Source organism: Ceratotherium simum, chromosome 27 (genome assembly GCF_057802395.1).
Source record: "Ceratotherium simum simum isolate JZ-2026a chromosome 27, ASM5780239v1, whole genome shotgun sequence".
NCBI lineage: Eukaryota > Metazoa > Chordata > Mammalia > Perissodactyla > Rhinocerotidae > Ceratotherium > Ceratotherium simum.
Genome location: NC_141926.1, coordinates 13,258,446 through 13,275,537, shown reverse-complemented (window position 1 = coordinate 13,275,537; position 17,092 = coordinate 13,258,446). Strand labels below are relative to the sequence as shown.

At 37.6% G+C, this 17,092-nt stretch overlaps 1 protein-coding gene across 5 annotated transcripts in view; it reads right to left on the bottom strand.

The window, feature by feature from the left end:
* Positions 1–3,936: 3,936 nt before the first annotated feature.
* The window catches only part of SYNJ1 (synaptojanin 1), a 94,068-nt gene continuing 80,912 nt past the window's right edge, over positions 3,937–17,092 (bottom strand). For all 5 annotated transcript variants that reach the window (XM_087418143.1, XM_087418146.1, XM_087418144.1 and 2 more), the window contains 3 exons: positions 14,445–14,553; positions 13,979–14,196; positions 3,937–6,988 (listed from right to left, as the gene is read on the bottom strand). In XM_087418143.1, the coding sequence (XP_087274269.1) occupies positions 6,176–6,988; positions 13,979–14,196; positions 14,445–14,553 (1,140 nt within the window). In that variant the 3' untranslated portion in view covers positions 3,937–6,175. The remainder of the gene's footprint in view (positions 6,989–13,978; positions 14,197–14,444; positions 14,554–17,092) is intronic.

Genomic DNA, 17,092 nt, shown 5'->3' with positions numbered 1-17,092 from the left:
CCCGCTGCTTCCTGTCTGGAAAAGTCTGGGAGGCGGGTTCCGATTGCTGAGGCGTGCTGTCTGTCCCCGCTGCTCCGGTGCTCAGCACCGAGGGCCTGGGAAGGTGCCCGCACTCCTCTGTGCGGGCTGATTCGGACCCGCATGTCTAGGGGAGCTCCAGCGGCTGCTGCCGGGGCGACCCTCCCCGAACCCTCCAGGCTCCGGCCGACCGCTCTCGGGTCAGGCGCCGGTGAGAGGGCGGCACATCCAGGGTTACTGCTCTCAGGGAGCTTACATGCCAATGTAAGTGACAAAGAGAAAACCAGTAAACGGACAAGGCAAACTCTAATATAGAGGTATAAAGAAAACAAAACAGGGCGATTGGCGTTTTAGATCGGATCGTCAAGGAATGCTTGCCTTGGGTGGGTAACATTTGCACTGAATCCTTGGTAACAAGTCGGTAGGAAAGCTAAGGTAATGCAAGGCCTCTGCCCCTGGTTTTCTCCTTTCGAAGGGCCATGGCCCAGTACGAATTGGTTTGAATATTACAAACACCTGCTACTTGGTATTTCTGAAATTTTGGCTCTCCATTGAAACTGCATCGCTGGGGGGCGGAGGGCAGCGTGGAGAAAGTGCGACTGCAGGCCTGGAAATGCCCAAAGCCGATCCAGGGCCTCCTGTGGAGACTGTTAACGCTGATACTGGATGGAAGGGAGATGGAGCCCAGGGAACGGAGATGTGTTTTTATGTCTAGTACTGTTGGGGCGGGGACCACCCAGACCCTGGAACACGCAGTACTGGTCAGATTGGCATATGTCTTTCCCCCCAGAGGGAGAAAGGGGCCGACTGTGTTCTCTTAGCTCCTGACTGCTGGCTGTAAGGTCATCCCCTTGTTTCTCCTGAATCGCATCAAGCCAGCTCCTGCTTAAAACTTGGTTTACAGTCTAGCCTTCTAGGTTGTGAGAACCACTTATCCACAAACTCATGTATTACAGGGTCTCTGGGTATAATTTTTTTTTTTTTGAGGAAGATCAGCCCTGAGCTAACATCCATGCCAATCCTCCTCTTTGTGCTGAGGAAGACTGGCCCTGAGCTGACATCCATGCCAATCTTCCTCCACTTTATATGGGACACCACCACAGCATGGCCTGACAAGCCGTGCCTCGGTGCGCACCCAGGATCTGAACCCAGTCTGCCAGCATCGGAGCGCATGCACTTAACCGCTATGCCATGGGGCCGGCCCCTCTGGGTATAATGTTTAATAGTATTAATGAAAAGTGTAGAAAACCCATGTACTGGCCATCCAGTTTTGTTTAAAATATGTAGTTTATTCATCATTTGGTAAAAAATCTGCTAAGTGGCCACAGATGATGCCCTTGCCGCGTCTTTCATCTTTGTCAGCACTGATATTTGCCTTTGTAGTCCTCCTAACTTTATTCTTTTATTGCATTCCTTTCAGTGTTCTCGTAAGGTCTTTTTCTTCTCATACAGGCCATGTCTTACACATTTGTAGTTTTTTCAAAGACAAAGATGACACCTGTGTGGTCTTGTGCGTTTGGCTAATTTTCTCTGAATATTTTAGGTACTGTTGCCTTTCTAGGGTGAAGGGCATTTTATGACCATTTGTACCTGTTGAAGCAATCCAATCGTGAAGAACACTCTGGTCCAGATATTAATGGGGCATTCATGATGGCTGCTAGATATCAGGCAGCCAGGGAAGAAGAGAGCAAACTTTTACTGTATTGAAAAAATATTTTTTTTAAGTCCTAACACATTAGAGATACAGTGAAAGTTCCCACATAACCATCTCTGATCTTATTCTCCTCTTCCCCTTCTCCAGAGGTAACCGCTATCCTAAATTTATTATTCCCATTGCACGTTTTTATACCATTAACATATGTATGTATCCCTAAAGAATATTGTTTTGCATGTTTTAAATTTTCTATGAATGGTGTCATACTGTATTGTTTTCTAACTTGCTTTATTGCTCCATAATGAGATTTACTAATATTTCATTCACTTATTTTCACTGCTGTAGAGTACTCCACTGTATGAATGTCACTCAACTCTCCTGTTGATGGTTAGTTTATTTCTAGTTTTCACCGTTACCAACAATGCATGTCCTGTTCCACATGTCCTAGAGTTTCCCTTCAAATCAAACTTCTTATGATAGAGTATATGAACTTTACTGGACATTTTAAATTGCTCTCTAGAATCGATGTGCCAATTTACCCTCTCACCAACAGAGTATGAGTTCCCATTTTTCCACGTTTGCTAAATCTTGATGTGGTCAAACTTATTTTTATAAAATTAATAAATTGGCATTTTGATTTATACATCAGTTCTTTTTGAGTTTGGTTATCCTGTGTCAGTCACTCCTACTGTAGTTTGTGGACCTGCAGAGCTCAGGATCTGGCTATGGATCATATGAAGAGGATGAAAAGATAAGCTACAGACTGGGGGAAATATTTGCAAACCACATATCCAACAAAGGACAAGTATATAGAATATATAAAGAACCCTCAAAACACAACAATAAATAACAACCCATTTAGAAAATGGGCAAAGGACACAAATAGATATTTTACTAAAGAAGATATTAGATGGCAAATAAGCACATGAAAAGAGGCTCACCATCACTAGGTATTAGGGAAACAAAGCCACAATGAAATATCCACTACTAAAATGACTTAAATAAAAAATAGTGACAACAGGAAATGCAGGCAAGGATGTGGAGAAACTGGATCACTACATGGTGGGAATGTAAAATGGGAGTCATTCTGGAAAACAGTTTGACAGTTTTTTAAAAATCCAAGGATACAACTACGCCTGCCCCAGCACTTGCACTCCTGGGCCATTTATCCCAGAGCAGTGAAAACTTGTTTACACAAAAACCTGTACATAAGTATTCATAGCAGATTTTATTTATAATAGCCCCAAACTGGGAACAACCCAGACGTCCCTCAATGGGCTGGTGAATGGTTAAACCATCTGTGGTACATCCATACTATGGAATACTGCTAGCAATAAAAAGGAATGAACTATTGATATACACAATCTAGATGAATCTCCAGAGAACTATGCTGAGTAAAAAAGCCAATCCCAAAAGGTTACATACCATATGATTCCATTTATATAACATTCTTGAAGTGGCAAAATTATAGAGATGGAGACTAGAATAGTGGTTGCCAGAAGTTAAGGACGAGAGAAGGGGATGGGATGGGAGGGTAGTGGGAGATGGGCAAGGTGAGGGATCTTGGTGGTGATGGAAATGTTTTGTATCAATGTTGATGTTCTAGTTGTGGTATTATACTATAGTTTTGCAAAATGTTACCAGTGGGGGAAACTGGGTAAAGGGTACACAGGATCTCTCTGTATTATTTCTTACAACTGCATATAAATCTACAATAAAGTTTTTTAAAAGCCTATTATTCTGTATCCATAACTTCTTAATCAGAGGTTAATGAACATAATTCAACTATGTAAGAATCAAGGTTATTATTTTCAATAGCAACCATACAGGACTGAAAAAAGGCAATATACTCATCGGAACTACTAGCCTTGGCCTCTTCCTTGGGGTCCTTTTAGCCAGTGTCTTCTTGGTTTGGCTGTTCCTGTGCCTATTTCCCCTCTGCTCCCGGCTGTTTCTTTTGCTGTGAGTTAGAAAATCATCATTCACACTTCACGTGTTATTTTCAAGCCAACAAGATTCTGAATGAGGGGCTCTCTTACAGAATAAGTACATGGGTTTCTTAATGATGATTAGTGATCTCAGAATCTCTTTCTTCTTGCTTTTAGAATAACTATTATATGGATAAGTGAATTGAATGAAAATAAGGTCATGAATTAAAATACTTGATCTGACAATAAGTGTGAATCCCCAAATGTCACTAAATTTGTACATGTAAAGTTCAAGGCAGATGGCTGAGAAAAATTCTTTCCTTTTGAGCAAAGTAGTACGGTAAAGACAGGTATATTTATTTCATATGACAGCACATTTCACAGGATATGTACAGAATGTTTGTATACCACTGACTTTAATACTGTACCTCTATAAAGTATATAATTATAAATATTGTATGCCACATAAGCAATAAAATTCTTACATATAAACAGCAATCTACTATAGAGAACAAGGAATTCACAAAGAGATCGTTAGTGTCTAATTTCTGCTCTGCTTTTAACAGAACTGGTAAATATTGTAATAATACACAGAATAATGGCTAGTTATTTGCAGCATACCTTTAACTTTCATAACTTTATTGTGCACTTTCAGCAACTTGCCAAATATAATTTTCCTGATAAAGGCTGAGCTGCTGCATGATATGTATATTTTAGACAGTAGTTTATATTCAATAGCAAACATTGCTCACAGAACTGCAATCGGCACTAGTGAAGTTTATCATGAATTATTTTGCTAATGGAGAGCAAATACCATATACATTAATCATATAGATGTTAAAGCCACAGTTTCAACAAGTTAATTCACATTTCGAAGCACAATGCTTAGAGTAATACTGCTGTTTAAAATATACTACTGCTGAAATGATTAGACCCCCAAAAAAGCACAATATAAAACTCACAAGAGTTATTTCTAACAGCAAATCCTGGCTGTTAACAAAGAGAGGATTACTTCTATAAATATAGTATTTTGATAACATTTGAGCATTTAGAAAAGTGTTTTTTTCCTACTAGATTTGCTTTATGTGGTTAAGTGCAATACAGTTTGCTGTGCTTTTACATTTTACATATTCTTAGCCATGACCTCTACTTTCTGATATTCCTCCAATGCACATCTTTAAAGGTTAAATGTGGACAATGGAATTGAGGTGGACAGATATGACTCTTTATATAAAAGGAAGGATAATGTAAGTCTTAATGGGTAAAGATGATTTTAACTTAAACTGACAACAGAACCATACTGCTCAAGGAGTTTTCTGATTGGGTTTAATGATATCAAAATACTACATTCTGTAAAAATTCTGTGTACTTCTTCATAAAATTAATAAAAGCAGGATCAATTGCATATTGGCAGTGCAAAAGACAAAATCCACAGCTAACTTGAGATTTAGCCTCTAGAAACGTAAAGCAGCATCACAGGTGTTATGTAGCTTCTAAGGGGAGAGAGCACACACTGCGTAGACCCCCAATTCAGAGCACTCTGAGGACTGCTGCTTTCCCTGCTAATGAACTTCCAGAGTGAAAGCAGCAAACAGAAAAGTGTAGGAGGGAAATGGGCAACATATACCTTAACGTACAGAGGGAAGAGAGGATATTTAGCTCTAGGATTTCTCATTGAACTTGGTGGTATGTGCCTTCCCGAGATATAAGGCCATAGTGCTTTTTTGAAAGGGCTGGAGTATCTGTCTACATGACAGGGACCACAAAATATGCTGCTTCCAGCTACAAGAACCTCCTCCCAGAGCAAGGCATATGCAGGTGCTAGAGTGGAGAGGAACGAGGATGTGTGTTATGTGTGTGTGTGAAGGGGTGGGGTATGGAATGGTAGAAAATTCTGGTTCTGTAGTGAGATTATTCTAGTTTTCGAAAGAAAATGAATGAAATGTCCAAATTTCATTTACAGCCATCCTTTTGATAATGAAATATTGAAAAAACAACTCTGTTAGAACTTTTAGGTAAAAATTTGCTCTGTGTTATATCCTAGAACTTAAATTATGAGTTCTACAAATATGTAAGTGTATATATGTGTGTGTGCGTGTATACGTACGTTTTTTTTAAAGCAATGCCTTTCAAACTTCTGTTTCAGTATAACTTTGATAGCTCTTTGGTAAATACTTACAAATACCAATTGTTAACAAGTACAAAAGGACTGGCAGTAATGTCAGCTAGCAGTTGTCTGGACTTTTTGAGATTCTTCAGAGAAGACTGACACAGAATTTCTGAATAAGGACTGAATAAGGACTATTTTCTAAAGTAGTTTTGAGCACTTTTTCTGGCTACTACTCTCTCTTATTTATCCAAACAAACACACCACAACTCCAGTTAATAATGAGAAGGATTTTTCCTTATTTCCAATATACACATACTCCCACTTTGTACACATTAAATAGTGGTATTTCATGACGACATCAGTGCACTGAACAATTACTTATTGCACATAATCAATGACTAATGCCCAATTCTTTTGGCTCTACCCTGCCAAAACTAAAAACCAACTGTTTTCTAGTGTATAACATTATCTTTCTGTAAAGTCTAGTGTGGGTGAGGCCTTGGATGCTGAAGTTGTGAAAGGATCTACTGGAGGGGTGGTGCCAGGTGGGAGCACGGGGACAGGAGGTGGAGGTGGTCTTCTTGATGGCAACACACAGAAAGAAACATTTGTACCTTTATTCCAGTCATCATCAAAGGTCATGTTGGCGCCAGAAGACGAACCTGGTTGATTACCTAGTAAGTCTGGACAAGCTGACTTTGACTTCCCTTTCACACCAAAGTCGTCGTCTTCCTCGAAGGTTACCCATCCTTTTGGGTTGCTAATTTTTATCGTAGACTGGCCCTGCAGATCAAAACTGTCCTTAAAGCCATCAAATGAAGATAAAGGCTTGCTTTTGTTATGACCAAGAGGCTTCAGAGAAGGGAAAGGAGCGTTAGCAACAGGCTCTTCTTTGGAGAACCGTGAAGTTGCCTCTGATTCTTGCGACTCGGCTCTAAACGGGTTTCCAGGAGCGGCAGTCCTGTCAGTGAAAGGGTTTGTGCTGCTCAAGCTAGTAAGAAATGGGTTTGGAGAACATCGCATACTGTCCTGGGATTTATTCCGGGCTGGAACTGGAGGCATTGTCGGCATGCAACTTACAGAACTCAAAGTGTTAATGTTACTTTGTGTTGCAGAAGGCGACTGAATCAACCCCTTTGGGTCTGGAGTTGGAACAAGTGATGTGTGAACAGGTAACTGAGCCTTTGATACAGCAAGCAGATTAAATGACAGATCTTCAAATGGGTCACTCTTTAATGGCGATTCCAGTCTGACAGCAGAGACTCCATTTGTTTTTACCTGGAGAAGAAAGAGAGCACTGAATAATCAAAAAAAGTAATATATTTCCTTTTAATACCCCCTATGCTTCCTCTCTCAATTATTCTTCATTTTTGGGGGCAAGTGTACAAATTTAGAAAATAAAAAGCAGCTTTGTGTAGTTTGTTACTCTGGTGGTTTAAGTAACATAAAACAGCTAAAATCTTATTCTTTAAAAACTCCTTAATAAATAAATCCTTTTGTTAAATACATGTTTTTTAAATCCCAAAGAAATTAAATAGCTTATTTCATTCATGCAAGTATTGATATGGTAAAATGGAGAATTGTACAGAATTAGCAAATGAGTTTTGTTCATGCCCAGTTCTACCAAATGTTAGCACTAACTTAAGAAACCCACATTCAGAACTTATGCTGAATCTATATAAATAAACTTCCAACACCCATCTATAATGATGATGTGGTTTCATTGTTCTTGTAAATATATTTTAAAGTTAATGTTACTATGGAAATTAAACTTTATGGATGAAAATTAATTTTATTAGTATATTTGTATTCATAAGCTGAAAACAATGCAAATTTCCTTTTCTACTTGGAGAAATGAATTTTCAAAGTGTTCTTTGCCTTTTAATGTAAGTTCTCCTCTGTAGAATAAACTCTGTGAATAATATGACAGTATTCCTTAATTGATCTCCCTCACCTTGTAAAAATGTTCCAAAACAGATATGCTTATTAATAACCAAATGCAGTGACTGTTTAAAACAAGGGGGGAAAAAACATCTCATTTTCTGTTTGGTATGTTAATTCCAAAACCAAAATGAAGCTGCGCCCAGAGTGGTGCACAGTCCTTTCTATGTGAGAGTGGGCTGGGAACTGTAATTGGTAGGAAAAGAGTTCTGAATTACTTTACAGTCATATAAATTTGCACTCTGTGCGTAGTTCACAACGAAGCCAGCTGCAGTGGAGCATGGCTATGGGACTGAGCAGAGCCAACTTTTCTTATGGGAAACAGAACTGTGATCCAGGTCCTATGAGCAAATTAGCTCATCAAGCACTTCATTTTAATTTTTAAAAACTCTACATAATTATTAAAACTAGGTGGATGACTTGGATATTTATGCCAAATTTAAAAATAAGAAAACAAACCTTTGGGTTGAAAAGAACAGGGGAGAGAGAATTTTAGCTGAAGACTTGCAATGTGACAAAATGGAGCACTACTCAAAATGAATTTAGATAGTTATTAAAGCAAAATAACTAAACGTTCATGAAACATGTTGAAAAAGAGAGCAGCAGTCCCAATACAATAAAATGTAACTGCATCTTTTGAAACAGTAACTTGGTGCTTAAGAATAGGGAGGGCTGGGCCGGCTCCGTGGCTTAGCGGTTGAGTGCGTGCGCTCTGATGCTGGCGGCCCGGGTTCGGATCCCGGGCGCGCCCCGAGGCACCACTTCTCCGTCCAACGCGAGGCCGAGTCCCACGTACAGCAACTAGAAGGATGTGAACCTACGACATACAACTATCTACTGGGGCTTTGGGGGGAAAAACATGAATAAATAAAATCTTTAAAAAAAAAAAAAAGAATAGGGAGGGCTGTTCATTTGTAAAAGGAAATGGTGTGGATAACTTTATAAGTGAATAACATTCAAGTATCTGATTTTTCTATTCAACTGTCCTAAAACACACTGTATAATTAAAGAAGTATATTTTTCTTTAAACAACTTAATATGACAATGAATTTGTACAAAATTAAAGAGTAAACATGTCACAGACTCTAAACTGTATTCTAAGTGTATTAAAGGTAAGCAGACCTATATATGGAAATCTACTTGAGAGGCAAATTTATTATGGACATCATAAAATTACAATTAACCCTATATTACCAATAATCTCTGGATTATTTATGATTAATACAACAAAATGGAAGTACTTGATTGGGCCTGGGACCCAATTCTCCCATGGCAGATAGAACAGTCCACAACATAGACATTATAGGACAGGAGAATTGTATGCTTTGCACAGCTTAGAATAGTAGACCCTTGCCAAATAAATGCTATGCATTTAAATATCTTTATTTCCATATGTAAAAAAATTTTTTTCAAAATAAGTTAAAGGTAACTTGATAGAAGCAGGATCATTTTGCCCAGTCAGACTTGAAATTATAATAAGAGCCACACCACCATTCATTACATTAGAATTAATTTATAATCTAAGCAGGATTTGTGATGACTTGACATTAAAAACGGTGGTATTTTTACAAAGAAAGGTGTTGGAAGGATCTTTAAATAATCTTGTTATAATATTCACTTTCATCTTTCTAAATCGTCAGTTCTTCCTTACCAAAAATAATCTTGCTACTAAAATTATTTGAAAATTTTTCCCAAAAGAAACCTAAGAAAAAAAATTGAATTTTATATTTATGTAATTATGCCATTGTTAAAACCAAGAACCAATTTGATTTTGCCATATAGACTTTCATATACCTAAAGCTTACCTTCTTGAAATTATACTTTTTAGTTTTGTTAATTTCATAAAAAACAAAGCAAGAAATGGTAAAGCATTAGCAAGAACAACTAAAATGCTTCCTAAAAATTCAAAATACTAAGAAAAAGAAAAAGCAGGTTTTATGGTATGATAATAGAATTTATTAAGGTGGACAAGTGGTTTCAAAAATGGGTGAAACTTTAGATGTATGAAGCAAAAGATTCATACATCTAATGTGCTATGACAGATGAAAAGCACATATAAGATTGAAAAATAATCCGATACCTGTTACCCTGATGGTTGCTCCTGCTTTGAGAAAGGGAACAGACATCAAAGGAAAGAGTTAGGAGGACAATCTGAGACCAACCAGCAACCCTAACAATTCACTTTTCGAAATACTTTTAGTCCTATATTATACACAGAATCCGAGAGCAGCGATATTTGCAGGTTGTAGCATAAATTCAAGAGACAATTCCAATTTCTTTTATGCTTCTGAATGAAAAATGTATTGTTGAATTAGGGCTCAGAGTTTAATTTTGTCTGAAGTTGATTACTAACCACATCAAAATTTTGTTATTCAAAAAATAATATTCCAAATAGGTTTTTGGAGCTCTGACGTTTTAAGCAACCTGTTATGGACTGAATGTTTGCGTCCCCCCAAAATTCATATGTTGAAGCTCTAACCCCCAATCTGATGGTATTGGAGATGGAGACTTTGGGAAGTAATTCAGGTTAGAGGAGGCCATGAGGGTAGGCCTTCATGATGAGATCAGTGACCTTATGAGAGGACACACAGAGGGCTTGCTCTGTCTTCCTCTACATGCAAGCGCTGAGGACAGGCTATGTGAGCACACAGCGAGAAGGCAGCTGTCTGCAAGCCAGGAAAAGAGCCCTCACCAGAATCCAACCATGTTGGCCTTCTGATCTCAGACTTGAAGCCTCCAGAACTGTGAGAAAACAAATTTCTACTGTTTAAGCCACTGATTTATGGTATTGGTTATGGCAGCCCAAGAAGAGTAGGACACAGCCTTAAGATAGCCTATGGGTTTATCATCACTAGAGAAAATGTACACAATGGTATCACTTTGCAACAGTACTACCCTACTGAAAATTAGTATTTATTTTAACAAAATGCTCAGGATCCAGGCTTGTTCTATATTACTCAAAGTTTCTGAAGGATGACATTATCATTAATTCACCTCATAATGTATTATGGAGGTGGAAGGTACAACAAGGTAAGAAACTGGATCTTATTTTTGTTGTTTAAAAATGAATTCATAATCTTTCTGTAATATAGTAGTATTTTTTTAATATAATAATCTCGAGAAACAGTTTTGAGCAAATCTTTCCCAATATCTAAAGCTTATCTTATTTTAAAATACCAGAACTCATTTTGACAATTTAGAGAGACATCATTTTAATACTTAAAATACATTAAATATTATTAGAGTTTCCTGCCTACTAAACACCAGACTCCTGAATTTAAGTTAATATTCTCTTGACAATCTCAGGGTTACGTGTATCAGCTTTGGCACTGAGTAGGAGAGTAGGGATGGTGTTACATAGATGCACAAGGCTGAGATTTTCTGCGTGCTCTCTTCCCTCGCTGTTAGCATATGGCAGTGATGCTGTTACTTTACTTCCTGTCACATCCTTAACTTCTTGTTCTTAGCTGATAATCAGATGACTAAGATGCTGGAATTCAGACAGAAAGTGAGGCATTTTTACATTTTGTAAAGGATATATAACATGTTATATAATTACTTGAATTAAAAGAATCTTTTCTATATAGAATTATAGAGTCAAAGAACATTTAAATAGTAATAAAAAGTAAAGCTGGGTCATGGATTTTTATATTTTAAATGCCTTGTAGATTTGGTGCAGAATTAATAAAGTCTTGTAAAAATTACTAAGTGTTCAATTCTAAGATTATTTTAGGTTATTACCAAAATATCAAATATGTCATTTTAAAATCTCATCCTTTTCAACTTATAGCTACTGCAGAAGATTTTTTAAATTTTAAATGTTTATTATTTTTGAATAGGCATTATTCTTATGGTCAAAATTCCAAAGGTACAAAAAGGTAAAACACCTCCCCTTCCTTCTGGCCCCCCAGCACTGTACCCTCTCTGGAGGAAACTGTAACCACTTTGTGATCCCTTACAAAGACAGTCTATACACGAACAAGACTCCCATCCCTCCAAAAAAGAAAAGTGTGTATGTGTGTGTGTATAATGTTCGAAGGAATCTGAGATTAATGACTGAGGCAAAAAGAATATTTAGAATTTAAAATAAACATCTTTGGTAGTTTTGATGAACTCAATACAACAAGATAGAGAACACAATCTACCAGGCCACACACAAAGTACATGCTGTCTGCCACCAAATCACTACACCCATTCCAATGAAAACTAGAAATCAAAACAATGGAAAATGATGTAAGAAAATGATATGTGGCAGTCATTGGAATATTCACTCTGTGGTATTTTTGTGACATAAGATGACTTTCTACTAAAAACTGCATCTTACTTGACAGTTTGCTCTTTCTGAAGTTTTTCAGAGTACTGTGTCTTTCATATTGGTCTAAGAATACTTAAACCATTACAGAGTTTTAGGAATTTAGGTTCACTTTTACTATGAAATGTATGATCACCTTCTGTCCTAACACAGTAATACAAAGATCTAAGATGGCTACTAGATGGCTAGTTTTTTACCCTCCAGTTACATTAAAAAAAAATACAATAGTACACCTTACAAAAAATGAGAAGAAAAATTCATGACTCACTAAAAGTGGATTGGCAGAGAGAAAAGAATAGTGGACTTTTATTGTTTGAAGGATTTCTACAATTATATATCTTGAGCATCCTCAATTCTTTGAACTAAAACATGTAGAATACGTTTTGGTATTAACTAGCTTAAAAGATCAGTTTATCATTCTTGATTATACATCCTTCTTAGCTTTTACAAATGTGACCAATAGTCTACAAGTAATGCTAATTGCTAACAATATTCATACTGTCTTAAGAGTCATATTTACTTTAATATCTGTTTTTCACTATGTAGAAGCATAGGAAACTGTTAACTTCTGCCAACTAGCTGAACATACTCAGATATGTGTAAAAATAAATGCAAACTATTATTTATAAATGTACTTAAGGGACATTGCCATTGTGTAATATTTCTGTATTTTAGATCTTTCCATAGTTTACAAGCAGACTTTTAAAACTTTACACATTTCTTTGGCCTTCATGGCATTTTCAAGTTAAAACTTTAGGATAAAATAAAATTTAAGGCTAGACAATAAAAAAATGTACTAAATATAAATTTTACTTTAACAATTTTACTGAAATGTGTATAACAAAAACTAAGTAAAACAGCATCCAAATAAAAACAATTTAACTTGCATGATTACTCCTGTACTAAGATAACTGCAGACACATACCAGAAGTCTTTCCAGTGTGAGATCACTGTGACATAACAACAATCCCCGAGAGCCTGTGATTTCCACCCAGTAAGGCAATGGCACTGCTTTCTGTGTGACACTAATGAGGTGACTTATTATTTTGATGGTTTTACTTTTGTGAATAAGCTGCCTGCTGCATGCCCAACCCATGTAAATGGATCGAAAAATGACTGAAACTGTTGGAGATACCTGAGGAAGCCCAGTGCCAGCTCCACCACAGATAAGAACTATACTTGCATCAGGGGAAATAAAGGATTAGTCTCTGTTTGTTGGAAATTAACAACACTGCCAACAGTCAGAGATTGATCTGACTGCCTCTCTCTCCAGGAAGTAAAAGCCAAAACTAATTTATTAGCTGTGAACAGTAAGAAAAATAAACTATTGTTATCTATCTTAACTTATCAGCTATCCAAATTATGAATAAAAAACCAAAAAGTGATTTCACTCATATGATTTCACTCATATGTGGAAGATAAACCAACACACGGACAGATAGAACTGTTTGGTGGTTACCAGGGGATGGGGGGTGGGTGGTGGGTACAAGGGGTGGAGGCATGCACTTATATGGTGACTGATAAACAGTAATGTACAACAAAAATTTCACAATAAAAAAAAAACAAAAAGTCACAAACACTTTAAATGTTAACAAGATAAAACAGCCTGGGAGCCACTTGAAAATCCCCTAAAGAGCCCTGATTTAGGATCACTCTCTGAGAACCCTTGATCTAAGCAACAGGTTCAAGAAAAAAAAACCCAAAAAACCCAAATCCTCAAACAGCCAAACCATGCGTTTGTTATGTGACTAGTTTGAGATGTCAAGTGCCACTCATTTGCTGAAGTCATATCTCAAGATGCTATTACTACCAAAAGGCAAAAAGAAAAAGAAAACTGAATCTCATATTTATTTATTTCTTATAAAAGATAATAATTAAAAATAAATATGTTCAAAGACTTTACCAAAGGCATCAAATATACCTCAATAAAAAAGGAAAAGAAAACAAAGTGTGGCTAAAAAACAAACAAAACTCAAAGGCATCAAGATGCTATTTTGTTTACTAGTTGGACTTACTTGCAGTTGTGAGGAAGGCTCTGAAGGCAAGCCGTGGGACGACCTGCTGCGAGGTGGTGGTTGTGGGGGGGTTTCCAAGTGTGGCTGGGACGCAGGCTGAGGCATAGGTGCTGCCACGGGGACAAGAGGCTCCTGCATCTTTTGAACAGGTTGGGGCAGAGAAGGCTGCACAGGAAGGGCAGCCTGAGGCTTCAGTGGTTCAGGAAGAAGAGCTGAACCTACAAAAATCATTTTCAGATGTTAGGTGTTTTCTAGAAAACCATGTTTCATCCTTCCTTAGTGAAATGTTAGGAGATTCTAGTTCTCGCCCTCCAACAAGTAGCCTCATTTCTTGTGGTATAAAGAAAGAAGGATATCCCTATTTGAGTAAGTTGTAGAAGGTGAGAGACCACAGAAAGGAAAAGGAAAAGGAACAGTGAAAGGAAAGACTACAGAACAAAACTGGTATTTCTAACACAGTGTCTACCTTTCAGCCCTTCTGATGGTTTGCTTTGGCTTTCAGGGGTCAGTCTTCCGGCAGATGCCCGAGCATGGCTCTGTGGGGCGCTAATCACTCCAGCCCGGGGAGGAATAGTCTAAAAGTGGGAAACGTAACATTTGAGACATTTACTTATTTTCAAGAGGTAAGACTTTGTGAAAATATTTGCTTTTGCATCTCATTTAATCCCCTCTCTGGTATTATTCCCCATCTTGTCATTTTAATTGCTCCCTATTTATAGCCATGCATCGTAAGTGTTAAAATCTTCCCTTTTATTTTTCACTGTTTACTACGTGTCAGGCACTATGTTAATTAAGCACATGGAGGCATTTCCATTTCATCTTCAAAATATCCCTCAAAAGTAGGTATTTATCATCTCTATTTTAAATTAAGGTGAAGAAATGTATACAACTTTCCCAAGGCCACAAAGCTAGAAAAAAAGCCAGGATCCAAACTCAAGTCTGACGAGCTGCAGGGCCCTTGCTCTTCATCATGTGCAGTGCTGCCTTAACGGGAGACAGGGACGGTATTAAAGTTCATGAGGTGATGGAGAGAGATACACACTGAGCAACTAAGAGACTTACAAAAAAACCACATCCTGAGATTTTTTTCTTTTTAAATACAGAAGTAAAAACTTTTGAATGACTAACTCAATATGCTAAATTAAATACATTAAAAGACACACTGCGGGCCGGCCCCGCGGCGTAGCGGTTAAGTGCATGTACTCCGCTGCTGGCGGCCCAGGTTCAGATCCCAGGCGCGCACCGACACACCACTTGTCAGGCCATGCTGTGGCGGCGTCCCATATAAAATGGAGGAAGATGGGCACAGATGTTAGCCCAGGGCGTCTTCCTCAGCAAAAAGAGGAAGATTGGCATGGATGTTAGCTCAGGGCTGATCTTCCTCACAAAAAAAAAAAGACACACTGGTGGAAAATATATTTTCTATCTTCATAAATTTGCTGAAGGCCTTAAGCCCCAATACTTCTTATTTTAAGCAAAAGTTATGAATGCAATCTCACAAAATCTTGACTTTCCTTCCCTATTCTTACGGTATTAAATAGAACAAAGGGGGCTGGCCCTGTGGCTTGGTGGTTAAGTGCGCGCGCTGCGATGCTGGTGGCCCGGGTTCGGATCCCGGGTGCGCATCGAGGCACCACTTCTCCGTCCATCCTGAGGCCGAGTCCCACATACAGCAACTAGAAGGATGTGCGGCTATGACATACAACTATCCACTGGGGCTTTGGGGGGAAAAAAATAAAATAAATAAAATCTTAAATAGAACAAAGAAAGTACTTGTGGTGGAGTCAATGAAAAGCAATTTTCCTTTTTTTTGAAAAAAGGAGAATGGGTAATAGGTATCTTTAGGTATATTTTGCAGACATTTTAATTTGGAGTCTAATACAGTCACACGTTGCTTAACAATGGGGTACCTTCTGAGAAATGCGTCGCTAGGTGGTTTTGTCGTTGTATGAACATCATACTGTACTCACACAAACCTAGATGCTATATAGTCTACTACACCCCTAGGTTACACAGTCCTAATCTTATGGGACAACAGTCAAATTTGTGGTCCGTCACTGACTGAAATGTTCGCTACATGGCACATGACTGTATTACATATAGAAAAGGACCTTTAGATTGGATGATAAATAGACAGCTACAACAGAAAAGACAAAAAATTTCTAAGAAATTTTATGAGAATTTCTTTTCTGTTGTTGTTTATTTTTTTATTGTGGTAACATTGGTTTATAACATTGTATAAATTTCAGGTGTACATTATGAGAATTTCTTATTAGAAATTAGAAGTAGTTTCATTAGAAGTAGTTTCTTAATTTCTCACAACCTTAACTTCTACTTGTAGTAACAGTTCCCAGCTCCCAGTCCTCAGCTAGAGGCCTCCCAGCAGCCGCAGGCTCCAGTAGACTAGCCCAAGTCACTGATTGCTGGTTTCCATTTTCTTTTTTTTTTTTTAATTACTCGTTATATTCCAGAGAAAATTTTAACTCAGGTAAATAATAGAATAATTAAGTGTATAAAAGAACATATGATAAACATATAGAAAACCACAGATTCACAAGGTAGGGAAAGGCCCCACCACACCATCTGCTCTCCTACTTTTAACACCTTTAGAACCAGTTTTAGTATACCAACTCTATCATAACAATGTTTTCATGAAACCTAATTTTAAAATCCTTCTTATTGAAGGATGACTTTATATCTTCTTTAATTACTCAGATAATATGATAAAAAGCTGCCCAAATACATCACCCCCTCATAGACTTGATAAACGTGATCACGAGGGTAAACAACTTACAAACATTGTTTTTCACTTTCAGTACAATATTCAATAAATTACATGAGATATTCAACATTTTATTATAAAATTGACTTTGCATTAGATGAGTTTGCTCAACTGTAGGCTAAATGTGGTCTGAGCACATTCAAGGTAGGCTAGGCTAAGCTATGATGTTCGGTAGGTTATGGATATTAAATGCATTTTTGACTTAACGATATTTTCAACTTACAATGGGTTTATCGGAATGTAACGCCATCGTTAAGTCGAGGAAGATCTGTATGCTTAGTTATTTTTGAAGAGTACGTTAACATGTTAGAGTCGAAGGGTACTTTGGAGAT